Here is a 26468-nt window from a genome sequence, read left to right on the forward strand (position 1 = left end):
ACTGGAACAATTGATCTAAGGATGTGGTGGATTCTCTGTCACTTGAAGTCCTTATATCAAGACTAGACATGTTTCTAAGAAAGACACTCCCATTCAGCAGGAAAGGGCTCATAAGGATGCCCATACTATATCAGACCAATGGTCCACCTAGCCCAGTATTGTGTCTCTGACAGTGGCCAGCACCAGATGCTTCAGCAGGAATGAACAGAACAGTACAATTTCCCATCCTGTCACCCAATCCCAGCTTCTGGCAGTCAGAGGTATATGGGCATCTGGAGCATGGGGTTTCATCCCTGACTGTCTCGGCTAATAGTAAATGATGGACCTATCCTCCAGGAACTTATCTAGTTCTTTTTTTACCCCAGTTATGCTTGTATGTAGTCAAATAAAGGAATCACTGGGTGACATGGTGCTGTGCAGACCAGACTGATCATATTGGACCCTTTCTTTCCTTAAAATCCACAAACCTGTGAAGAAGATTATGCAGAGTTGTCACAGTAAATATGAAAACCAAGAGTTTTGGAAGCAATATACATACACGCTGCTGCTTCCGAGTACACGCCAACCTCTGACTTCAGAAGGAAACGTTCCCTGGGGTAGTTGTTCCGTAACTACCCCTCAGCGTATTGAATGGGTTCTGGGGGGGTGTCACAGGGGGCAGGGAGGGCAATGGAGGACTCTGAGGGGATGATGAAGAGAAAGGGCCATGGGGGCTCTGAGGGGAGGAGGGTGATGGGGAGAGGCCAGGGGGGCTATGAGGGGGGGGATTTGGGGAGGAGGAAGATCCAGGGGGCTCTGAGGGAGTGACAGGGGGAGGAGGGAGGGGCCATGGGGGGTTGAGGGGGTTATGGGGGAGGGGGCTGGGAGTGACAATGTAACTACAATACCCATAAGGCCTGTCTGTGACGTCATCCCCATTGGACAAATCCGGAGTTCCGCGTCCGGTGGCTAAAGCAGGAAATCTCGCTCCTGCCTGGAGACCGGGAGAGACCCCGGCCCGGATTTGGTGAGCTGCCCCTGCCGGCAAAGGGGGCCTGGGGGGACAGCACGGGGGTGTTGGGGGGGGCCCAGCACGGGGGCGTGTGTGGGGGGGACAGCACGGGGGCGTGTGTGTGTGGGGGGGCGGTTGGGGGGCCCCAGCACGGGTGTGTGTGTGTGTGGGGGGGCTGTTGGTCGGGCCCAGCACAGGGGCTGGTTGGGGGGGGGCAGCACGGGGCTGTGTGTGTGGGGCCGGTTGAGGGGGCCCAGCACGGGGGCGTGTGTGGGGGCGGTTGGGGGGGCCCAGCATGGGGGCGTGTGTGTGTGTGTGGGGCGATTGGGGGGGCCCAGCACGGGGGCGGTTGGGGGGGGCCCAGCACGGGGGGGGGGGGCGAGGCCCAGGGCTGGAAGTAGGTGTGGGGGCTGGAGCTGCTTTGACCCAGTCCCCCTGTAGGCTGAGGCGCTGGCGCATGGCCGCGGAGCTGGTGGCTGCACGGACAATGGGCCCCGAGCGGATCTGTCCCAACGAGCACGAGGAGCTGGGCCCGCAGGAGGTGCCTGAGGGAGCCCTGGACCCCCCCGGAGACTGGAGCAGCGAGGAGGAGGAGGAGGAGGGTGGCAATGGCTACTTCTACCAGCCCCTGAGCCAGGATCCGGAGCTGGGGTCGTGGGACCAGGGTTCGCTGGCCCCTGAGGGGATACCGGGCCCTGCAGAGACAGCCCCTGGCATCCAGGAGCGATTGCAGGTCACATGGGGATGTCTGTGTGGGGGGAGTGTGCAGGGCAGATGGGGGGCACCGCTGCCATCTTGTGAACGTAGTATGAGTAAAGTGATACAGGCCCTTGCTGGGGTTTGTCTCACCATGACATGAGGAGCTCTGTCCCTCACGTGTTTTTGGGGAAGCAGAATCTGAGAGCACCCGGCTCCCCCCACAATGCCCTGTAAGCCTAGGGGCACTAAACTGCATCACTGGACTCATGCATTCTAGTCCCAGCTCTTCCACTAGCTGCTGTAACTATTCCTTGCACTTCACATCCCGTATGAACCATGGACTCCTACCGCTGCCTTGGGGCTAACATATCGATCCCCCTTTCCACAGACAGCATAAATGAGCTCCCACAAGGTCACTTCTGGCAAAGCTGGAAGTAGAGCTCTGATCTCTGCAGCTTGGCTCTGTTACATTATCTACTCTGTGTCTCTCCTCCCCCCAGGCTTTCCGAAAGAATGGTCTGTGACCCACACTAACACAGTATGGCTTGGTCACCTTTTAGCAGTTGACCCCAGAGAAGTTGATGGCTCCATGCTAAGAGAGCTTGTTCTTAGCTCGAGTGGTAGAGGCTTGTGCATTTACGTGTACAGAGCCAGGCTTCAGTCCCTGCAGGCGATATTAACAGGGCGGTTCGGTTGTTGTCAAATGTAATTGCCAGAACACAGTCTGCTCCTGGAGGCAGGAAGAGAAACCAAGAATCATGCCTGTAGTTCCACTGCTGCAGCCTTTCAAATCCGTGTGTAACCCGCTGGTGACCTGTGTGGTGCCTCCTTGTAAGGGCTGGTCCATAGAGTAACAATGTGCTTTGTCTCTCATCAGCTGATCTGTAGCTGGCCTGGTAGAGGGCTGTGCTGTGGCTTTGGTTTGAAACCTGCTGATGACGCTTGAGGTGATAAAATATACACTGCAGAAACCATTGGGCTGATTTTATATTGCATAACAGTGTAGTTAGAAGTGAATTGGGATGTTGTGTTAATATTGGCTTTGTTACTTCTGTAGTGTTTGCATTGTGGTTAATTGGAGCGGGCCCTTCATGAAGTGGGAGTGGCAGGTTTTTGAGAGTGGCACGTGGGAGACTGCCTGTGTGTGCAGAGTGGCAGACCCTGCCTGTAAACTCCCGAAAGGACAGAACTTGATTTAATAAACATCTTACCAGAAAATAAGCCACGTAACTAAAGGTGCAACATTAGAGCTTAGTGGGGTGGGCTGACTGCCTCAGAGCATTGGTAATGAGCTGTAGAGCCTTCACCTGGAGGTGTCGTTTGACTCCTGAGCAGTTCAGCAAGTGTGAAAAGTGGATGTTTATTGTATAGATAAGATGGGAGGCGGGTTACAGACACAGTTATGCTTTGCACTAGTTTGCAGGCTCTTCAGGGCCAGGCCTGTCTCTTGCTATGGTTGTACAGCTCCTTGCACAATGGGGCCCTGAGCCTTGTTGGGTTCTTTAGTGACAGCTCTTTCAGCAGGGCCCAGAACTGCATTACTCACTCTAAACCTGTCAGCACGGATTGTGGCACACTGAGGGAGGGAGGAGGGGACGTTAAATCAAGACAGACCAAAAATCCTGACTTAGTCTTTTAATAAATCTCATGATTTTGGAGATCTGACTTGCGATTCTTTGGGTTGGCAGTCCTGGGGAGCATAGCGAGGGTCTGTACAGGAGGATGGATGCAGAGGGAGACCATGTTTCTGCCCTAGGCTTTGCTGAAACTTGTGAGGATTTTGTTATGCACCCCAGATGCTGAGGCTGCACCTGCCGGACCCCCCTGTGGATAGCGAGGAGGAGGAGGAGGACGGAGCTGCAGCTCAGAGCAGCCGAAGTTCCATCCCCATGGATCCAGGTAAGAGAATCCCCTTCCCTCTATTGTAGACTGAAGTGGCATTTGTTGGGGATAGAGAAAGAGGCAGCTCTCTCATGCTGGGTGTTGTATCAGCACCAGTACCTGGCTGCTTGGAGGTGGAGCAGAGCTCCCAGAGCCTGGCTGTTTGAAGGCTTTGGGCCAGGGTGCTATCTCTAGCAGCAGCAGCTGGTCTCATGCTCTGACTTTGTTTGGCTCTAGCACACGTGGAGTTGGTGAAAAGGACGATGGCTGGCGTGAAGCTCCCTACCCTGGGGATCCCTGCATGGGCCAGCGAGATCTCGGATGATCAGTGGACGGCTATGGTGCAGCGAACGCTGCAGGCCAGGCAGAGTCTCGGCACCTCTAGGCCGGAATGGAAATGAAGTGCAGAGCCAGGGTCAGGTCCCTATCAAGAGAGCTGAGTACAAAGTGCTACCCTGTGCACTTTAACCTCGGGTTACGTATGGGAGGCAGACCACCACCATCCTTCTCTGGACGGGTCAACGACCTCCCCCGGCGCTGAAGCGCTAAGATGCTCAGTTTGTCTCCTACTGAGGAAATCTGTTTCCTTGTCTCTTCCTGTCCCACTCCCGGCTGTTGGATAGTTTGTCAGTTATTGTGGTGTCCTCATGCTAGCCCAGTAGTAGTTCTCTGCCCCCAAGGAACTGGACTGCCTTCGTAACCTCCCAGGGCAGAGCGTTATTGTCTCTAGCCAGGTCTGTCTGTGAGGAACAACAGATCTGCACTAGGTGCCCGTGGATCACAGTGAGGGAAAGGGTATTTCCCTCCTCACCCATGCATGTGCTGCCCCCGAGTGCTGTAGAGGGCAAACAGCTGTGCTATACCATCTCACAGGAGGTCGAGTCTAGGGTGTTGTCTTTTCAAGAGATCCATTTTATTTAGTTCTGTACATACAGGGACATCTGTACAAAATCCAACACTTTCATACTATAATGCTCTACTGAAAATAAAGTACACCATATGTACATATGACCTGTAAGCAGTTTAATACTTGTGTCCAGGGGGTGACTGCATTGTTTAGTTTTGCTTTTCCCTCATGAGGGGAGGGGCTATGTGAGAAGTGGCAGAGGCAGCTCCAACTCTGTGCGAGTGGGGAGGGCACAGGCAGAATACTAGGAAATAAATGTTGTACAAAAGACAACGGCCTGGCAGACAGTTACCAAGGGCCGTGTCCTGGCTGTAATTCTGTCGGACGATAGTTCTGCAGAGGTGCTGCATGCACTCACCCCTTTCTCACACTGCCCCACCTTACACATATAGGACACGGGAATGAATAGGCAGCAAACAAAATTTAAAGTTAAAGTACTGAACACAAACTTCCCTGCCCCCAAGAAGATTAAGAAGAGGGCTATGTATTCGTCTAAGTCATCCAGCACACAATGCTCCGTTCCTGTGCTGCAGGTACAACCCACCCAGGGAGTGGCGCTGTCCTGGTTAGACATGGAAAGTTTCACTGCTGCTTGCTTCAGGACAGGCACCAGAGCCCACCCCCAGGAAAATCCTAGCCTGCAATGCAGCTACAGCCTCCATCTCTTCTACAGCCAAACCACTTCTCTACAGCGTTCAGGCCATCTACTCCCGCTGCACTCTCCAGTGGGGCAGGACCTGCTCCCTGGAACCTTCTGGAGCAGTTCAGGGGCGGGCTGACAGGCAGCTTGCTAATGTGTGTTACAACCAAGGCCAAGCTGACTTCTTAGTTCTTCCCCTTCCATTCCCTCAGCCCAGTGCCCCTTTCTGCTCCACCAGTGTCATAAAGGGCTCAGCCACCTATCCCCACAGACTCTTGCCTACCTTCCTTGTCCCTACTCCAGTATAACAGCTGCTATGTAGCCAGTGGAGGTGCTGGGCCAGGTATGTGGTAAGTGTTAGCACCTGGCTCCATGTTAACACTCACACTCAAAGTAAGCAGTAACCTCCCCAATCTGATTCATGGATCCAGAAGAGACTTGAAGTAGCCCCCAGCGTGAAGCAGACGGGAGAGGCTGTTCTGTTCAGGGCTGGGAGAGACGAGAGAAAGATCTCCAAAGGATTAAAGAACCTACTATGTAAATGACCATCCCCTCCACCTCTTCTGGGGGAAGACAAGCACATCTAGCATCAGGGAATTCAAAAGAATGTGAATGAGCCAGGGCGTGGAAGGAATGACTTAGGAAAAAGCTAAATAGGGCAAGGGGGAGAGGAGATACCTGTGAAGGGTTTAAACAAGAGGAATTTAACATGAGTTAGGGGTGGGAATTAAAAGTAGGAGCAATGGGGTGAAGTTAAGGAAGGAAAAACAGGCTGAAGGTCAGGAGTGCGAAGTAGGAGGCTAGAGCACTGTCTCCCAAGGGGAACCCTAGCAGACAGACACCCCAGAGCTGGAGCAGGGAATACCCTTAGACAGGCAGAGCAGACATGATACTCTAGGGTTTTTCCATTTGGAAATGCAGTTAGGGCTTTAGTGGGTTGGCCGGTGCTGTCAATCTGTTATGAATGGGGCCAGTATTTGTTGAAAGGTTCAGCGAACCCACTCAGGCCCTTTAAAAACTAGCCTCCCCAGGGCGACAATGGGGAGAGCTGTGATACAAAATCGAGTGCTCAGGAGAGAACCACCAAAACACTGCAGCACCCCGGCCAATAGCACCCATAGATTACCTGCCAGGGTGAAGATTACCTACCTGGGCTATTGGCAAATACATTCCTAAGGATGAAATAGCATAACTAGTCCCTTCTATGCTACAAGAGAACGAACAACTGCACAACAGACGCGAGAACTAGCCTCCTACATGGCCAGCGTAAGGTGCGCCTTGATCAACACCTGCAGCAGCTACAGATTCCAAAATGCAGAGCAACAGAATGCTTCCAAACTTAAAGTGGCCCAAGACGCGCCTATCACTTTACTGCCAGCGGCTCACAGGAGCGAGGCTACCAGCACAAGCTTCCTGGACCCGACGGCTGGCGTCGCCATGGAGCAGCGGATGCCCCCGTGATATGGTAACGAACTGAGGCTAGCACAACTTGGGGTTGAGTATGCAGACACATGACAGAGCAGGGACACATGGGTCACGTGCCCCTGGAAGAGCATGTTAAATTCGGGCACTTCAGTACTGGAAATACAGTGACAAGTTTGAGGGAACTTAAGGCGGGAGCAACAATGGTTGGAGGAAGTGACAATCTTTCCTCATTAGAGTTTGGCCAATAAAAACCTTTGGGGGATGGGCGAATCATGCTAACCGAAGAAGGGAGAGGGTAATTATTTGAGGGGGGTACAAAGGAATATGAGTAATAATGTGCTTACATTCAGAGACTGCAGAGCACTTCACCCAGAAAAGGATTAGCCCACCTTATGGTGGGAGTGGGAGGAGGGGGGAGAGAACAGACTGGAGAGATTCAGTTAAGTAAAGGAAAAGTTAAGGTAAATATCTGTTTTTGCCAAGCCAGATTATTAACCGGGGGAATCACCTCCCATCGAGGATAGTTACAATGCGACTGGAAAAGGCCCTTGAGAATTCACTGTAGTGAACAAACCTGCCCTGTGGATGGACTTGATTCAACCAACCGAGCCTCTCTCTGCTGTCATGGCTACGGGTCTCTGATGCACAGATGGAGCAGGGGTGGGTGTGGAGGATGGTCCGTGCACAGGGCCTTGGGCTGTGTGCAAAACCATGCGATGAGGAATCCCACCCAGACACTGAGCATTTGGGGGAGGCTTTGGTCCTGTGTCAGTCAGTAAGTAGCAGGGAATGGAATGACTCCTGCCTGGAATGATGTGAAAATGGACTGGCTGGGCTCCCTTTGCAAACGCACACACAAAACAGCGTTAAAGGAAAAAGCAGGAGGATGTGACAATGCAATGAGATACGAGGTACAATGTAAAACCAAATCTACCCTGAAAGAATGAGAATGGCGTGGACAGGCACAGCTCACCATGTTCATTCCCTAGTTATACATTAGAACCAAGTGCATTTCTGGGTACCCCGGGGGGGGGGGGGGGGGGGGAAATGGGGGCCAGGCCTCCCAGGGCAGCTCCCTAGCCCGTCAGAGTGCCTCTTGGCTTGAGGTGAGGAATTCTTCTGCTCTCTTGTGGGCCTCCAGGGCTTTTATAGTGTAGACGTCCTGAGGAAGCTCAGATTTCCGACGCAGCAAAACCTTCTCCTTCTTGATGTCTTTCAGCATCTAGAGACAAAGCCCACGGTCAGCGCTCAGCTTCAGGAGATGAACTAACCTCCCACCCAGCGAGAGTCCCAGGCCCTTCACTCTCACCCAGATCAACTTTGAGCTTCTCCCCTTTCCCCAGCCCAGAGGGAACAGAGGGGGCTCTTGCTCATGTGAGAAGAGACAACCGTGAGCAGTAACAGCAATGCTCCACCCAGCTGCCTATGATTAAGGAAGCCCTGCTTGCTGGGGAGGGATTCTGCCTACTACCCAGAGCCACATGCGGCTCTACCAAATTCATGGTCCATTCTGGTCTATTTCACAGTCATAGGATATTGAAAATTATAAATTTCATTCATTCATATTTAAATCTGAAATGTCACGGTGTTGTAATTGTAGGGTCCTGACCCAAAAAGGAGATGTGGGGGGTCGCACGGTTATTGTTCACAGTACTGCTACCCTTACTTCAGTGCGGCTGCTGGTGGTGGCGCTGCCTTCAGAGCTGGGCAGCTGGAGAGCGGCGGCTGCTGGCCGGAAGCCAGCTATGAATGCAGAGCTGCCGCCAGCAGCAGCGTAGAGATAAGGATGGCCTGGTAAGGTATTGCCACCCTTCTGCGCTGCTGTCTGCAGAGCTGGGCCCTCAGTCAGCAGCTGCCACTCTCCGGCCGCCCCGCTCTGAAGGCAGCAGCGCAGAAGTCAGGATGGCCTGGTATGGAATTGCCACCCTTCCTTCTGCGTTGCTAGTGGCCGGGCGCTGCCTTCAGAGCTGGTGCCAAGCCAACACCTGCTGCTCTCCGGTCGCCCAGCTCTGAAGGCAGCACAGAAGTAAGGTTGGCAATAGTACGACCCCCCCTAAAATAATCTTGTGACCCCCTGCAACTCCCTTTTGGGTCAGGACCCCCAATTTGAGAAACGCTGGTCTGCCCTGTGAAATCTGCATAGTATCGGGTAAAAGCCCACAAAACACCAGATGTCATGGTCCGTGACGCGTTTTTCATGGGTGTGAATTTGGTAGGGTCCTAACTAGAGATACACTCCTGGGCTCACATGTGACCTCAGCACGACTCAGAAGAGCTGGACGTTCATACGGAGTGCAAGACTATGCAGAAGTAGAACAGCCAATGCTACATGTTTGAGGGGCAATAAATCCTCCTCCTTCAGGGTTTAAGAAAATCTAACTCTCTCACCGCTTCCTACTGTGGAGTTTTTAACATTTCCTCTGAAGCATCTGGTGCTGGCTCCTGGATACTGGACTAGATGGACTCAGCTCTGATCCAGTCTGGCAATATCTCTGTTCAAATGGAGCCACCCATGGTGGAGGGACCTCCTCTGAGGAACTCTGCCCAGGGTGCTGGACCCTGACTCACCTGCACAGCCTCTGTCTCCACCGTTTTCTTCAGTAGCTGAATGTCCTCTGCAGTTGGGGTCTCTGTCTCCATGCAGTAAACCGGAGGCAAGGGTGGGGGAGCGTAATACATGGGGTACTGCAGACAATCCGAACAATCAGGGAGGTTAGTTCAGCACGCAGGCACACCACGCCAGCACCAGAATCCCTCCTCTACCCCCATGTCTGAGAGGGCCCCCGGGGAATTTCACATGCTCCCAAAGCACCCTCTACACCTCAAGCCAGCACAGAGGGGTTAGACAGTAGTTCTCAGCCAGGGAGACTCCTGCCCTTCGCTGTTCCCACTCTGCCTGCCGAGCAGTGATGGTGTGCCATTCACCTAGGCTGGCAGAACAGGAGAATGCCAGCCACTGGCACACGCCCTACTCGATAACCAGGAACACACACAGGCTTTCCAGGGGACAGTTGCTCCTCCGGTATCAGATGGTCAATGCCACTGAAGTAAGAGGCCAGCTGGGAGATTGGAAGTATCTCCACTAGCTTGGCAACGTCCTCAGGTAACTTGTTGCACTTCATGACAACAATAGGGGACTGAGACACAGGCTGCCACTGGGGCTCCATGGCTGGCCAGGACCTTCTGCAAGGAGCCGCCCAGTGATGCGTTCTGCTCTTTGCGGACCCAGGCAGCAGGTGTTTGAAACCCCAATGCTCCCCCGTCCATCCCATTCCGAGTGACATCATTACCTGGGGGTTCTGCCGGGCCAGCTCCTCAACCTTGTGCCACATCTCTTCTCGCTCCCTCAGCTTGAACCTCCCCCTGCCGAGAAAGGGAAGAAGTTAAACTCTAGAGAAAAGTGGCAGAGATGGAAATCCGCTGGGGGGCCTGGTGACAGCAGGAGACATGGGGGGAAGGGAGGAGGGGTGTGTGTCACTAATTTTGTCCCTTACAAAAAACCTATTTCTGGGTGGGGGTAACACCTGGAAACTGGGAGCACCTGGTGGCTGGAGGAGGATGCATTCCATTCAGTGCACCTGGGAAGATTTTGGGTGGGCACAGAGCGTGTCTGTCTTGGGGCGGGGGGGAATCAGATTGCTAGCTGGAGGGTAAAGCAGCTGGAAGTGGGTTGTCTGAATGATCAGTTCATGTGTTTGAGTTTGGAGGAGGGAAGCATGTGGACCTGTCCCCAGCACTACGTGCTGAGGCTAGTTTGGAGTTACCATTCTCGTTCCCCAGGCAAGGCACAGGAACATTGGAACTGCCCTACCAGAGCCGAGCGAGGGCCCATCTAGCTCAAGGTCCCTCTCCAACACTGGCCAGGACCAGCAGCTTCAGAGGACGGCACAAGAAGCCCTGAGGTGGCCAAATCACAGATTTTTCATACAGTTTAAGCCCAGAAGGACTATCAGATCATCTAGTCTGATCTCCTGTATAACACAGGCCAGAGAATGTCACCGAGTTACTTCTGCATTGAGCCAAACAACTTGGGTTTGGCAGATCTTCCCGAAAGGCTCCAGTCTGGGTCTGAAGGCATCAAGAGATGGAGAATCCACCAGTGCCCTGGGGAGATTGTTCCAAGGGCTAATCGCCCTCACTGGTAAAAATCTGCACCTTATTTCTAAATACGTTTTGTCTGGCTTCGGCTTCCATACGCTGGGTCTTGTTCTGCCTGTCCCTGCTAGACTAAAGAGCCCTTTAGTGCCTTGTCGTTTCTCCCCAGGAAGGCACGTACACACTAATCAAGTCACCTCTGCATCTTCGTTTTGATAGAGCTCGATCTGTTCAGTTTGACTCCCTCACTCCAGGGCATTTTCTCCAGCCCACGGCTCTTTTCTGCATCTTCTCCAAATTTATAACATTCTTTTGAACATGTGGATGCAGTATTCCAATATCAGGCTCACCAATGCGATATGCAGAGGTAAAAATCACTCCTCCCTGCTCCTACTCACTATTCCCCTATTTATACATCCAAGGACCGCATTAGCCTTTTTGCCACAGCATCATATTAGGAGCTTACGCTCAGTTGATTATCCAGAATGGAAGCCCTGTGTTTTTTTCAGTCCCTGCTTTCAAGGATACAGTCTCCCATTCTGTAGGGACTGCCAGCATTCCTTGTTCCAAGACGCATGACCTTGCATTTACCAAGAGATCCTGATCGCTGGGTGTCACTGAGCCCTTTTCTCAGCGTTATTTACCACTCCATCCTTCTTTGTGTCAGGGGTGATTTCATACTGACTATCACATCACTGTTGAAAATGCAGACTAGTGCCTACCTAGTACCAATCCCTGCGAAACCCCACTACAAACACCCCTGTTCTAGGATGGTTCCCCGTTGAGGGCTAGTTTCCGACACCTGTCAGTTAGCCAGTTCATTCATTCAACGTGGGCTCTTGCTGATATCATACAGTGCGGAACTAAATCAAATGCTGACAAAAGTCTCGGCAGGTTACATCTGTGCAGGTGCCTTTATTGACCAAATTTGTAATCTCACCAAAGAATGAAATCGGGATTGTTTGCCAAGACCTATTTCCCATAAACCAATGTTGACTGGCATTACAGTCCTACGATACACATGTGCAACACCATTCCTCAAGAGAAGTTTCTTCCTATTCCCATCAATCAGAGACTGGTTTTATGCCCTGCAGCGGGACATTTTTTAATCCCACCTGATGGTACAAGAGGCCTCTTACTGACCCTTACACATCTAGGGTACCAATTGGGGGGGGAGGGATAGCTCAGTGGTTTGAGCATTGGCCTGCTAAACCCAGGGTTGAGAGTTCAGTCCTTGAGGGGGCCATTTAGGGATCTGGGACAAAAATCTGTCCGGGGATTGGTCCTGCTTTGAGCAGGGGGTTGGACTAGATGACCTCCTGAGGTCCCTTCCAACCCCGGCATTCTAGGATTCTATGATCTGGGGTAAGTGACTGGTCTCTTGGGACTGGGAGCAATCTGATGGTAGAGTTTTGGTTTAGGTGACCATTATCACTACATTCAGTTTGTCTGGGTGGTAAGATAGATGGAGAGTCTACGGGAACTGTCTGTGACTCCGTGGTAAGCCTGCTAGAGTGATCCAGGAGTTCACCTTTGCTACTGGCTTGGTGAAATCTAATTACAGAACACACCACAAGCGTGGGGGGGTCAGCCCGGTTTTCTGACCATCTGCCCTGAGGCTGGCACTCACAGTAGAGAGCCGCTCCAGACAGCGTGGCAGCGATCATGAAGGCGTGTCCACAACTCCACCTAGCTGCCTCCTCAGCTTTCACACACGGCAGTGTGGACACATGCTTTTGAGCCTGCCATCCCTATAGCTGCACCAGGCCCAAACTGCTGAGGCACAGACAATCAGCTAGTTTGTAGCGGGACCAGATGCACCATCTTATAACTAATAGGCTCGAGCCTCTGATTTTTCTCCCAGGGTCTGACTTTCGGAGCAGCTGAACCCTGTTTAAGAAGTAACTAATCGCTCTTTGGATAGCAAGGTGCATGGCCTCACTTCTCCCGGAGGGCAGGGGGCTCTAGAAAAAGACACCAGCAGTGCCAGCAACCCACTCAGTGTATGGCCCTGGGAAATGGGCCTGCCTCTAACTGCCCAGTACGGCTCACAAAGGTGTTGCGTGGCTGCAGGAAGTGATCAGTTCTGCAGAGGCAGGTACTGTGGGTGGCCAATAACCATTTAAATGTCTAATCCTTTTCTGAATCCTCCTAAGCTCTTGGCCTCAGTGATACCTTGTGGCAGTGAGTTCCATAGGCTAACTATGCCTTGTGTAAAAATATGTTTCTTTTTATCAGTTGCACATTGGTTGGCTTTCAGCTTTATGCAACATCCCCTTGTTCTTGTGCTATGACACAAGGTGAACAGGAACATCCAACATACCTTCCCTAACCCTGTAATTATTGTGTATACCTCCTATGTGCCCTCTTCTTTCTAACCTAAACAGTCCTCATCCTTCTCAATCTCTCCTCTCCTCAGTCTCACTGAATGGGGTAGGGTCCTATGGAAAAAACAGCATGGGATCATGTAATTACAGACAATAGTAGAATACATACGCACAAGAGGGACGAATTAATATTGCACAGGCAACCTTTATACTGGCATTTCCTATCTTCGGAGAGCTTGACTTTGCAATGTTAATACGGTAACTCCTCGCTGAACGTTGGAGTTCTGTTCCTGAAAAACGCGACTTTAAGCTAAACGACGTTAAGCAAATCCAATTTCCCCATAAGAATTAATGTAAATGGGGGGGTTAGATTCTAGGGAAATGTTTTTGACCAGACAAAAAGACTATATATACATAGACACACACAAAGTTTTAAACAAACAGTTTAATACTGTACACAGCAATGATGATTGTGAAGCTTGGTTGAGGTGGGGGCGTCAGAGGGAGGGATATTTCCCAGGGAATGCCTTGCTGCTAAATGATGAACTAGCACTCGGCTGAGCTCTCAAGGGTTAACACACTGTTGTTAATGCAGCCTCACACTCTACAAGGCAGCATGAATGGAGGGAGGGGAGACAGCATGGCAGACAGAGACAGAGACACACACCCTGTGTGAGAGAGAGAGAGAGAGAGAGAGAGATGCGCATTGCCCCTTTAAGTACGCTGACCCCACTCTAAGTACACTGCCATTTTAAATAAATTAGCAAGTTGAGACAGCAGCTCCTGCCAGCAAGCTACCTCTGTCCTGAGTGCTGTTGTGTATCCCCCCTGCTCTTTGGAAAGGGGGTAAGTGGGGTGCAGGAGCGGGGGGATGGGGACACCCTGACATTAGCCCCTCTCGTTCTTCCCCCTTGCACAGCAACCAGGAGGCTCCGGAGAGCAGCTCCAAGGCAGAGGGCAGGAGCAGCACACAGCAGTGGGGGGAGGGACACCTGAACTGCCCAGCAATTGATAGCCTGCTGGGTGGCTACCGCACAGGGAACTTAGGGGTGCTGACAGGGGGCTGCCAGCCCACCCTGGTTCCAAGCCCCCACCAGCTAGATCCAATGGGCTGCTCTTCCTGCAAGCAGTGGACAAAGCAGGCGGCTGCCAAATGACGTTATAAGGGAGCATTGAGCAACTTGAAACGAGCCTGTTCCCTAATTGATCAGCAACATAACAACGTTAACCGGGACGACTTTAAGTGAGGAATCACTGTAATGTTCTTTGAACATAGGTTTGTGCATGTAACTTGCTAACTGAAAAAAAGCAAGCTGAAAACACAGAAATTCCATCTTGCGACATCTGATTGACCCCCACATGGTCATCAGCTGGGTTGGAAAGTTTAGCTCCACCCCACTGACCTCCGCACCTTGAGCTAACGGAATAACTGATTGCATTAGTAGATTATCATCCTCTATGTGGGCCAGCACTAGAGGACAATGAGACACACACTTTCCCAGTTGATTTCACAGATATTTGCGAGACTCAGGAATCATGGACTCCATTCCAGGCTCTGGCGGGGAGTATTTCTAGTGGGCACACACTCTTCTGCCTGTTTCCCACAAGCAGGGCCGGCGCTTCCACTAGGCGACCCTAGGCAATCGCCTAGGGCACCAGGATTTGGGGGGCGGCATTTTGCCGTCCTCGGTGGAAATTCGGCGGCGGGGGGTCCTTCCGCTCCGGGTCTTCGGCGGCAATTCGGCACCGGGTCCTTCACTTGCTCCGGGACCCGCTGCTGAAGTGCCCCGAAGACGCGGAGCAGAAGGACCCCTGCTGCCGAAAGCTCAGAGGAGGAGCGCTGCCGCCTAGGGTGGGAAAAACCCTGGCACCGCTCCTGCCCACAAGTGTGACCCTTTCTGCCCTGCCCCCTCCAAGCTGCTTGGCCCCAGTCCCGTTTCTTCCCTACTTCGGCTCTTCTTCCCAGTCCCACTCTCCTTGGGAAGAATCACAGGTCTTGAACTAGACAATGCACTGACTGGCTACCACCCAGCAGCAAACCCAAACCAGTAGAGAAGGGGGCTAGCGAAGCTCTAGTTCACAAAGTCCCCTCCACAAAGCTTCTAACTGGGGGAACGTCCAGCCCCATTCATTGGCTAGGAGGCACGACTTAAACCCACAAAAGGCACAGGAAGTCGTCCAAGCAACTAGGTGTCTCCCCCGTCCTTGCCTTGGCTCTTTGTTCCAATCTCTTCGCCCAGCTAGTGCCAGTTCTCCCCTTGCATCCCGGCTCTTTGTCAGGTCTCTCTCCCCTCCCACTCCCCCATGGGTTCTCAGCCCCCGTCTCCCCCCGGTTCCTCATCCAGTCTCAATCCCCCCAGATACTGGCTCCCAGAATCCCAATGCCAGTCTCTCCCTGGCTCGAAGTACCAGGCTCCTTGCCCAGCCAGCCCCAGTTTCCCCACCCTAACTCCCAGGCCCAGTTTTCCTCTCCCCACCCCTGCCAGGCTCCAGTCCCAGCCTCCCCCTCAGTCTCCTTGTCCCAATCTATTCTCCCCACTACTTTGCTGGTCTGGCTCTTGTCCCCTCTACATGGGAGTCAGCCAGCTTCCACCTCCACACTGCTTGGGCCCAGCAGCCAGGGGGTCATTAAGAGCAAAGGAAAGAATCTCCCTGCTCTCAATCCAGTGCCTGAACCCAGCACGGCCCATGGCAGCCCAGAGCTGCAATTGCAGGGAGAGTCCTGCTCAGCCCTGGGCTGAAGCATGCCCAGTGTAGATAGAATCTTTGGGGAATTTAGCTGCGAAACTCTCGCACATCTCTAGTCGGCACCTGGGTCAAATCTGGGCAGATTTTCACATGGGATCTCAAGAGGCATATCCCTGCCACAAAGGTCACCTCCTGCCAAATTTCAAATCACTGCTCCAAAGCAGAGGGGGGCTACAGCTTTTCACAGACAAGGTTGTCAAATTTGTAACATGAGCAAAACAACGTAGTTCCATGCTTCTATACATCGTATGTTCTTAGAAATGGCTGACCAATTTTGGCTGACATTTTCTAAAACCATTCAGTCAGAGCCAGACCCTGTGCATGGAAAATGTCAGTCGGAACAGTTGAAGTGTGGGAAAGTCATAAGCTAATGAAAACAAGGTGTTTTAGGGTGTGTCTACACAGCAGCTGCGACTGCCACCCAAGTACCTCCATGCAGGTGGCGGGACGGGTTTGAACTTGGCCGGCTCGACTGAGCCCCACGCTGCTGTTTTTAGTTCACTAGCTGGAGCAGAGCAAACAAGTCTGCCTATCTGTGCTGGAAAGCACCTCCCAGCTGCACTGCAGACATACCCTTCATGCAAAGCGCTGGGCAACCCCGCCTACATTATACATACATTCCTTCCAAACAGCAACAGCCCTAGTATGGACCCCTGGGAAACCCTTGCTGTCGTCAGCTTTCAACATGACAAAGTTCATTTATCTCAGCCCTTCGTTTTCTGTCTCTTATCCACTTTCTGATCCATGACGGAACTTTACCTCTCACCCCAGGGCTACTTTGTTTCCTTACTAGCCTCTTGTGAGCGACTTGAAACGCAAAATAAATTATGCCATCCTGTTCTTTATCCACTGTTCTTCTGATACCTTCAAAGGGCTCTGCTAGGTCAGCGAGGAACAACTTCCCTTGGCAGACACCATGCAGGCCTGTCTCCAGCCTGTCCTGTTTTACTAGGTATTTTTTATTCTAGTTTCAACCTACTTACCAAGTCCCAAAGTAAGGCTCGCAGGGCTGTAACCACCCCCAGAGATGTTTTTAAAATAGGTACAGTATTTGCTACCCTCCAGTCCGTGGTACAGTACCAGACTTTAACAAGCATGTATGTATGTATTAGCAGCTCAGCCACTTCATTCCCAAGTTCCTTCACAGCTCTTGGAGGTCTCACTAGGGGCTGCGGACCGGAGCCCCTTTAATTGATCAATTTATTCCAGCACCTCCTCTTCTGACAACTCAACCCCAGACAATTCTTTATAACCTGAGAACAGCAGATACCTCCCCAAACGCCATCATGGCCCCAATTCAGCAAAACCCTTAAGCAGAGACTTAATTTTTAAGCATGTGCTTAGGTTCCATTGAAGTCAATGTGAGATGAGGTGTTTAAATGCACTGCCGAATCAGGGCCTTCATTTCTCTGCATCCTCCTCCTCCTCCTCCACTTCTCCCTTTATTCCCTGGTGGTCCAGCAAACCCACCAGTTCTGTAACAGGCTTCTTGCTTCTGATAGACTAACAGGATTTCTCAGTTGTTTCTAACTTTTTGCTTTTCGGTGTCCACCTCTGCCTTCCTAATTTCCCTCTCGCTTTTTTCCTGCTTTTGTTTATACTCCTTCCCCTTGGCTTCCCTACATTCTGAAGGGTCCCTGTTTGACCAGGGCAACCGCTTAAACCTGACTGCTAACCGTACTGGCTTGGGACTTTCCTCACACGGTCAAGGAGACTCAGATATTAGTTTAAGTCAGCTGAGGGGAGGCCCCTGCCCAAGCTACTCACTTCTGCTTCTCTGCCTTGTATTGCTGTGTGCAGTCATCAAACAGCTTCTGGTTCATCTCCATGAACAGCTTCAGGGCGTTGTAGATCAGGCCATGGATCGTCCTGCAAAGAAGGCAGAAGAGGGACACTGGGTCACAGGTAGCGTCAAGTTGCCTGTCCCTTACCCTGTTGGGAAGGAGACAGACGTCACTTCTGCTTGTAGGAGCTTGACCAGAGCCCTTCCTACGGTCCCAGGACTCGGTGTGAAAAGAACTGAGACCTGAATCCATTTGATTATTCCACAGGGGGGAGCAGCTCTCTTCACAGTGACTGGGGCTGCAGTTCAATGGAGCCATAACTAGTAATGCTGCTGAGTTGGTGGTTCCCAACACAGATGTCAGCAGGAAATCAGCATTCAAGCCCCCAGGGCCTTTCCTATTGGGCATCACATAGTCAAAGAAGCTAGAGATGGAAGAAGCTGGGGGCCAGCTCGGGGATTTTCCCTATAGAGCTTTGTTCCACCCAGTTTTACAGCTGCATGTGATGGAGGTTTGCAATGTACCAGCCGGATTGTTTGATTTCCCCACATGGCTTCACTTCATTAGCTCAGTTCCAGTGTACAGCAGCTGCAGCAGCAAACTGGAACGTACACCACCTCTGAAGGAGGGGCACTTAATAGCAATTTGGAACCAGGAACTAGCACTGCGTGCACTGAGAGAACAAGCCACCTCCTCCTCTGGTGTCAAGGATGCTGGCATTGCGTCACGCCTTATTCACGCTACACTGTAAGCCCCTGGGGCAGGGACTGTGTCTTGTCTGAAAGCGCCCTGCCTGTCTGTGGTGCTGGGAAATCAGAACACAGATTGGAATCGTGCCCAGAAGCAGCATGGGCTAGTAGTCATGCAGTCTGGCTCCTGTAAGTCACCTTACCTCTCTGTGCTCCCTCCCCAGCCATGAAAGAGGACTCACGGTACTAATTGCCTTTGGGAACAGTTTGCAATAAAGGGATAGCTCCTAGATGTTATTTTCTGACACACACAGTGACCGAGTTGGGGGAAGGAAGGGGAGAATTTCTGGGTCCCTCAGCCCATTCTGGGAAAGCAAGGGTGGCAGCGAGAAAGATCTCAGGGAAAGCAGGACTAGTAGAAAAATACCATCACAAACTGGAAAGAGGCAGAAACAGAGTACAAGCACTGCCCTGTGCTGCTCCCAGGAAGGAGAGAGAGAAAGGCGGACAAATGAGGGGGAAGATTAGACAAATGAGAAAAGAAACCTCAGAACCACTGGAAATGGCTCTGTCTAGTGGTGCAAAGCACATTTCTGAATCATGATGGTAGAAAGGTGGCCCAAACTACATGAAGAAGTGCGTGCGTGAAAGTACTGGTGTGAAAGTCAAGGCCACAGTAACTATTTCCTTGCCTGGTGGTGAGCATAACATTTACCCCACCCCTTAAGGGGAGCTGCAAAGGGAACAGTTCAGTTTGTGCCTCTTTGTGATTCTTTATGGCGAAGAGGTGAGCGAAAGCAGAAACAGACAATGGTTCAATAGTTTGCAAACAGTTTTTATTCGGCAGCCAATTTCTTTGTATTACAGACACTCTGAATCCCAGCTCCAGCAAGCTCCCCCTAAATTGTATTAAAAGTGCCCTAGTTTTGCCTCTTTCCAGTGTACAGGGAAGACATGAGGACGAGTGCGGCCGGGGGGAGATGGGGGACTGACCTTTCCTGCCTTCTCCCCCACAGAAATATCAGGAAATGCCCCCCCCCGCCAGGCTTCAGAGCCCAAGCCTGAACATTTACACAGCTATTTGTAGCGCTGTAGTGCAAGCCCGAGCTCTGAGACTTGCTGCCGGGGGTTTCTGCTGGCCCTGCAAATGTACCCCCAGGGGTCTCGGATGTGTGCTGAGAGCTTCCTAAACCATTCACCCAAGCAGTGGGGTTCGGACTCTTAACCCCTATTTAACTGAAACAGCTAACAACAGTTGGTGGGCAGGACACATGAGGCTCTGGTGCCAAGCAGCAGCGGGAAGCACAACTGTGCTGTGGGTTGTGCTGTCTCAGTGCTCTCTCTGTTACCTGGCAGCTGGAGACACCAGACCAGCACATTCACCAGTGCCTCTGTTCAGCCCTGGAGGCCGCAGAGGTCTCTGCGCTCCACGGCTTGTGAAACTGAGCTAGCCAATCCCGACACACCTACCAGTCAGACTCCCAGGGCTAGAGATATCGGCCATCTAACTGACTGGGTTGGCTGAACAGCCACCCAAAATGACACATTCAGGCCCCGGCTGCTGTGAGCTACTTGGGTTTTTCAGATCTAGTGCACCCATCCCCTTGGTATCTGAGCTCCACGCCTCCTCTGTGCCCCAAAGCAAGCAGCAGCACCACAGTGAACTCCCCTGGAGCCAGCAGCAGGCCTGCGCGATCCTGGATGCTCACTCACTCATTCTTAATGGCCCCCGGACCCACAGAAAGGACCTACTTGTTCCAGTGACTCTTGGAATTCTTGTAGAGTGCCGGGAACATGATGGGGAGAATTTTGGCTGCATTGTCGCTGATCAGGCTCATGATGTACTCGTTGTTCCAGTAGTACAGCGCTCGCTCGGCCACCTGCAGGAGGAGGGAAGCACATCTCTGTATAGGCTCCTTGCGGACAGGTCATAGGGTGCATGTGAGAATTCCACTCGTCAACAACCAGGCAAAAGTTCTGGCACTCCCCAGCCAAGAAATCAGACTCGACAGAGCTCCGGCTGAGGAGCTCGTCTTTGCCACCTCTGGCAATGGTCCTCTGCCTGGAGAGACCCAGCCCTTGGTTTCTGGTCTCTCCCCGTTTACATTCTGTTGCATCTACACCAAGAGCTCCTCCTCTCCCCGTGCAGGGCGGGTCCTCAGGGCTATGTCCTTGGGTAGCCTCATTTGGTCACCTGGCTTCAGCTGCTATTGTTCTATCGATGACTCTCCATTCAGTCACATCTCCAACAACTCTTCCTCGTATTGTCCTGCCTCCAGCCAAAGCTCAACAAGGGCTAAAAATGGAGCTCTTTCCTCCCTGAAATCTCCCCTCCCCTCCCTGTCCAACAGGGACATCCCTCTATGTTCTCTCTTCCTCCTGACCCTCCAAACTGACATCACTGCTAAGCCTGGTCAGCTTTTCTCCATTGCGGTCTGTCCCCAACTTCCAGACCCTCATCCAGGTCCTAACCATCTTTCACCTCCATTACAGCAACTTCCTTCCCTTCAACCTCACTCTCTTCAACCGACCAAAAATACTGTCAAAACCATTTCCCCTGCCTGCTGCTCTGACCACATCAGACCCCTCTGCAAATCTCTCCCAAGGCTCTCCTTTGCCTTCCGTACAAAATTCAAGACCCTTGTCCTCACCTTTGGGTTCTTGCACAAATTGGATCCCATCTTAATGTTCTCGTCTCTCTCTGCTCCCCGGACCACCTTCCATATAGCTCCCTAGGCTAAGACTCCTCCCTGACCTGCTCCACTGTTCCTTTACCCTCTCCTCCTTACGCTACGCCTTCACTGCACACTTAACCCGGGTGACTGGCACTCAGGTCTCAGCACTGGGTTTGCCTACCCTGGGTGTGAGGCTCCCCACTGCAAAGGCCCATCTGTGTTACTGCGTCCTCACTGTTTCTGCACGCCCGTGTGTGTCTGGGGAGATATCCCTTTTATCAGACACTCTATGATTCTGTCAACTGTGGGAGAGCCTGTTGGTCCTTCAGTGGGATTGTGAGAATGGATTGGAGGACTATGTTCCAGCTCGAGTTAAAGCGGAACTCAAGTTCTAACCCACCCCTGCAGCAGAGTAAGCTAGCCCAGGGTGAAAGCACCTCCAAACCCTCTGTGGCTGCAAGGGGACTCTGGGCTAAAAGTCACAGAAGGGCCTGGGTTAACTGGGCAGTAAAAATTTATCCTATGAGGGCACTTCAGCCACAGTCCTCACCCTTCCTTCAGGGGAGAGAGAAGAAACCTTTTCTCTCAACCCCGCCCCCCACAAAAAACAAAACAAGCCTGTGGCTCTGTCACGCCAGCTCCCTGCATGTCCCTGCTCAGCTGCAGAGTCAGATTTAAGACCAAAAGAGAACATTGTGATCCTTGGGCCTGACCTCCTGTAGAACACAGGCCTTAGCATCCAGTAATTCCTGTTCTAGACTATATCTTTTAGAATATAGCTTAAGATGGGGAATCTACCACATCCTTAGGTAAGCTGTTCCAATGGTTAATTACCCTCACTGTTAAAGAAAAGAAAAGAAAAGAAAAGAAAAGAAAAGAAAAGAAAAGAAAAGAAAAGAAAAGAAAAGAAAAGAAAGCCTTCTTTCTAGTCTGAATTTATCTAACTTCACGTTTGAGCCGTTATATCTTGTTATGCCTTTGTCTGGTAGATTAACAAGCCAGCTCTCAGACACCTCTTCCCCATTGAGGCACTAGACCAGGGGTCGGCAGCCTTTCAGAAGGGGTGTGCCGAGTCTTCATTTATTCACTCTGATTTAAGGTTTCGCGTGCCGGTCATACATGTTAATGTTTTTAGAAGGTCTCTTTCTATAGGTCTATAATATATAACTAAACTATCATTGTATGTAAAGTAAATAAGTTTTTTAAAATGTTTAAGAAGCTTCATTTAATATTAAATTAAAATGCAGAGCTCCCCGGACCCGGGCAGAGTGAGTGCCACTGAAAATCAGCTCGCGTGCCATCTTTGGCACGCATGCCATAGGTTGCCTACCCCTGCACTAGACTATGACCAAGTCACCTCAAATTCTCTGATAAGGTAGTCTCTCACTGTAAGACAGTGTTTTCCTCACAGAGCTTTATTTTCATAGCTCTTTTCTGAACCCTCTTCATTTTATCAACATTATTGGACACCAGAATGGGACACACTATCCCATAACGGTCTCACTAATTCTGTCCACACGCAGAGGTAAAACCACCTTCTTACCCCTACTCAGTATCTCAATATCCCCCTGTTTATACAGTCAAGAATTTCCATCATGTGCCTAAGTCGTTTTCAGAGTCCATGCTTTACAGGATACAGATCCCATCCTGTCAGTGTAGCCTACAGTCTTTGTACCTAGCATTCGGCTGTATTAAAATGCATGTTGTTCAACTGAACCCAGGTGACCAAGAGGTCCAGATCATTCTATACAACTGACCCCTCCTTTTCTTTAGTTACCACCCCACCAATTTTTATGTCACCAGCCAGTTTTACCAAAAATGATTTTACACTTTCTTCCAGATTGTTGATAAAGATATTGAATAGCACTGGGCAGAGAGCCCCATCTGATGATTCCATTTACAATTACTTGTTGAGATCTATCAGTTAGCCAATTTTTAATCCATTTAACATGGGCCACAGTGACTTTGTACAGCGCCACTCTTCAGATTATCACGTGGGACTAAATCAAATGTCTCTCAGACATCTAAGCAATTTATGTCAACACCATTACCTTTGTCAACTAAATTTGTAATATAATAAAAAAACCTGTATCACATTAATTCAACAAGACCTATTTTCCACAAAACCCATGTTGATTGGAATTAATTATTTTGCCATCCTTTAATTCCTGACCTTCTTGATGCGTGCCTGCTTTTGCGTGGCATCTACCTACACTGTGAGTTGTGTGGGGAAGAGACCATGTATCTGTGAAGCGCACGTCACATTGATGCCAAACAAGAGGCAATGCAGAGGAAGGGTGTGGAGAGGGGCAGCTGCTGAATGACTCGATCCCAAAACTACTAGGCGTGCCCCTCAGCACTGTATCACGGTGTTAACATTTCCACCTTCCCCAGCTACCCTTGGTATCCCTCAAATGGAACCATCAAGTGACCCTGAAGTTCTTCCATCCTTCCTGCTCTCCCCCTCTTCAATCTCCACAATGGATGATCCGCTGCCCCAGAGCCAGGCCAGTGCAAAGTGTCCTTTCTGCGGGCATGCAACACTGGGAATCCTCATAAGAGCAGAAAGTCTCATTGGCTGATCATCCTCCAGTGCAGTAGACAAGTAGATAATTTGATTTCAAAAGGGCCTGGGCACAGTACTCAGGGACAGGAGGAACCCCCACAGATCAGATCGGCCACTTACAAGAGGCAGCACAAGATCCCCACGCTAGCCCCTCAATGTTGTAACACTCAGGGCTGGGGAAAACACTATCAGTAGCTTGGGAGGACATTCACAGTCGTCCTACTCCTAGACTATTGGTCTGGTGGCTCACTAATGCCTCCTGTTTTTGTGCCATCCTCAGGAGTCATCCTGATCACTGCTGCCACTAAATTTACCATGGATTCCGCTAGTGATCACAGAAGCACGCTCCAGAATCTCAGCTTCACCCTAAAAACAGGACCCGGGTGCAAAGCAATGCCAGGTGGTCTTGCTGAGCCTGGAACCTACCTGGAAGTGTGGGCTGGAAACACACTTGGCCAGCTGCCTGAACAGGGGCTCCATGACCTTCACGAACTCAGAGGGCTCGATCACATCCAGTATTTCCTCCAGCTCGTTCAGAAACATCACCTCCTTGGGACTGTGCGTTTTCGGCCAAAACTTCAGCAAGCCCACAATCACCTGAGCAGGTAAAGAAAGGAGCTTGGGAGCAGAGTGCAAACCTATTGGCACTGCTGTCTAGCCCCTCAGCCACAGAACCCCAGCACAGCCACATCCCATGCACATCAGCAGACGCAGGGCCTGTACATATGGACTCAGTCGGGTTAGGCATACAAATCACCAGCTCTTTCATGCCTCTGAACCCCACCCCTCCCCCCTAGCTCTGCATCCAGAGACCCTCCACCAGCACAGAGGCCTCGAACTGCTCTGTCCTCCCAGACCTTAGGAGGTACTAAAGAGGGCCCCATCAAGGTATTTGGCCCTCAGAATCCCAGCGTCTGGGGCAGTCCTTGGAACTATATGTTGCAGGACAGGCACTGGGTGAACTCTCTTCTGGACTCTCCTCCTCAACTCTGAAGCGGCACAGCTTCCCTTGCTGCTCCACTCCTCTCCCTACCTTGCCAACGCCACTGACTAGCTGTCCAGCACACAGACCCTCTGGGCTCCAGACCCGGAAGCTGAAGGCACCTATTTCACCCGGCACCTACCCCCACATTTCCCTGCAGGCAGCCTGGACAGGATATGGCTGCACAGAGAGGCGGAGTGCCTAGACGCTCGCTCTGCCCAGGAGCGCTACCTAGCAGCAGACATAGCTCCTTCTTCCCTGGCTACACCCTCTTGTTCTGCTCAGGTGCTCACCATTCCCATCAGCATGGTGGCTGACAGCCTTCTCAAGCTAGGGCACTAAGCAAGGAGACTACTTCCCCCCACCCCAGCTCCTTCCCAAGCAGAGGAAAGCTGCCCGGGTAGTGAATGGGTTTTCTGATAAGTTAATGTTCTTGGTGGTGTTCTTGGAGAAGGCAGGTTGAAGAGGGGGAGCCCTGTATTTGGGCCAAAAAGTTCCTTCTGAGCCTTGGCTTCACCCACTTTGGGACTAGCCCGTGTCCTAAGGGTTCAGACTACACAGGGAAAAGTGATCATCGCCTGCTTTTCATTCTGTCCCCACGAGAACAAGGGGCCACTCAAAGTGACATGCTGGTGAATAGAGAGCAACGGAGAGAAATTCTGCTTCCCAAGAAATGCAGCTGCCCTGTGGCGCTCACGGCCGCAGGAGACTCAGGACAGGGACTGGAGAGTTTTATGAACAGTCGTGTTTGTTGTATGGATGTGGAGATTCAGACGATCGAAACTGATGTTTCAGAGTGTAAACTAATCACCAAGGGGTCAGAACGGAAGTTCTCATCCAAATGCAAGATCGTACCATTTACCGAGTGCAATGGGGGCTGGGGGGGTTCCACTGTCACCTGAGGCATCAGGTACTGGCAGAGGAGGAATTCTGGACTCAATGTATCATGATCTGGCTAACCTATTGTCCCAAAAGGGATGTGACAAATCCACTGAACGCCAAATACCAATGCTCGGTGCCTTCTAGATCAGAATCCAAATGCACTGAGTGAAAGTTTTAGCCACTCACTTCCAAATCAAATCTCTTTCTGAAACAGATACAGCCACACGCTGCAGAGTCTGCCGTTTGAACATTCATTTGGGAGAGATGCATTGCATGAAAACTGCACACGCTGGCTTCAAACAGAACGGTTTGCAAGAGCAGTTCTCCTAGCTAACACTGTTTGTAGTTCAACAACAGAGCTTATGAAGCCGAAGTGTCAGTGGATGTTCAGAGAGCTTACACGCTGTTCAGCTAGCACTGGTCAAAGCTGAACATAGCACTCATGGCTGCAGTGCCTGGTTGGTGCTGCACAACGGAAAACATTTTGGAAACACCAGCCTTTCACCAATTCCTAGGAGAAGCCTGAAACGCTGAGCTTAGCCCGGCAAGCAGCCTGAGGGAACAGCAGAGGGCACAGCAGCAAGAGGAAGGCTGCTTGCATGATGTTTCCACCGTTCCAAGGGCTCTGCAAGGCAGGGACAGCTCGGTGTCCACAGCACTGGTAGTTTTGCCATTCAATCAATAACTAGTTTCAGTGACTCCAAAGGCAGTTTTCCCTAGAGCTAAGGTTGGGTGAGATGCACAGGAGTTGGTCTTTGCTTTGTTTGGTTATCACCAATACGGTCATTCTGGAGCACGTTTATTCAGCAAGATTCGGTGTGGCAGCTCTTGTGTTATGGCTGAATGAAGGACAAACAAGGCAGGGATCAAGCACACAAGCACCACATGAGGTCCCTGGTTACTAAGGCTTGGATACTTTTACACAAACACACCGTGCGTTCTGTGATGACGCTGCCTTGTCTTCACAGAATCGGTTTGGTCGGAGCTTGATACAATGCCCCTTGCAGTGAGTGGGAGTCCTACCATGGGCACCGAATCAGGCCTTTGCTCACTGATTTGCAAAATTCAGTACTGAGTCTTCGCGTTGTCAGTAAGGATCTACCACGCTTTGCTGTGTGAATGCACAGCAAGAACCCCCCAGAAATTCTCTGCTTCCCTCCCCCATCTCAGCAGCTCC

General features: G+C 51.4%; 2 protein-coding genes across 4 annotated transcripts in view; one reads left to right on the forward strand and one right to left on the reverse strand.

The window, feature by feature from the left end:
- Positions 1-874: 874 nt before the first annotated feature.
- MEA1 (male-enhanced antigen 1) lies at positions 875-4577 on the forward strand. Its single transcript, XM_024104177.3, has 4 exons — positions 875-1006; positions 1433-1724; positions 3487-3589; positions 3809-4577. Exons 2-4 carry the CDS (start codon positions 1449-1451, stop codon positions 3970-3972), a joined length of 543 nt encoding a protein of 180 aa, XP_023959945.3. The 5' UTR covers positions 875-1006; positions 1433-1448; the 3' UTR covers positions 3973-4577.
- Positions 4463-26468, reverse strand: part of PPP2R5D (protein phosphatase 2 regulatory subunit B'delta) — a 44221-nt gene continuing 22215 nt past the window's right edge. Inside the window, exons 11-17 of one of the 3 annotated variants that reach the window (XR_006175072.2) lie at positions 23854-24024; positions 19939-20066; positions 17481-17582; positions 12992-13079; positions 9834-9906; positions 9112-9228; positions 4463-7765 (exon numbers count right to left, since the gene is read on the reverse strand). Coding sequence is in view for 2 of the 3 variants with exons in the window: in XM_005293509.5 (XP_005293566.1) it covers positions 7628-7765; positions 9112-9228; positions 9834-9906; positions 17481-17582; positions 19939-20066; positions 23854-24024 (729 nt within the window). In the remaining variant the exon portion in view is untranslated. Of the gene's footprint in view, positions 7766-9111; positions 9229-9833; positions 9907-12991; positions 13080-13395; positions 13634-17480; positions 17583-19938; positions 20067-23853; positions 24025-26468 lie in introns of those variants that run through there. The other 2 variants (XM_005293509.5, XM_065589895.1) reach the window with 2 other exon arrangements.

The sequence above is a fragment of the Chrysemys picta genome, chromosome 3 (genome assembly GCF_011386835.1).
Source record: "Chrysemys picta bellii isolate R12L10 chromosome 3, ASM1138683v2, whole genome shotgun sequence".
NCBI classification, from domain to species: domain Eukaryota; kingdom Metazoa; phylum Chordata; order Testudines; family Emydidae; genus Chrysemys; species Chrysemys picta.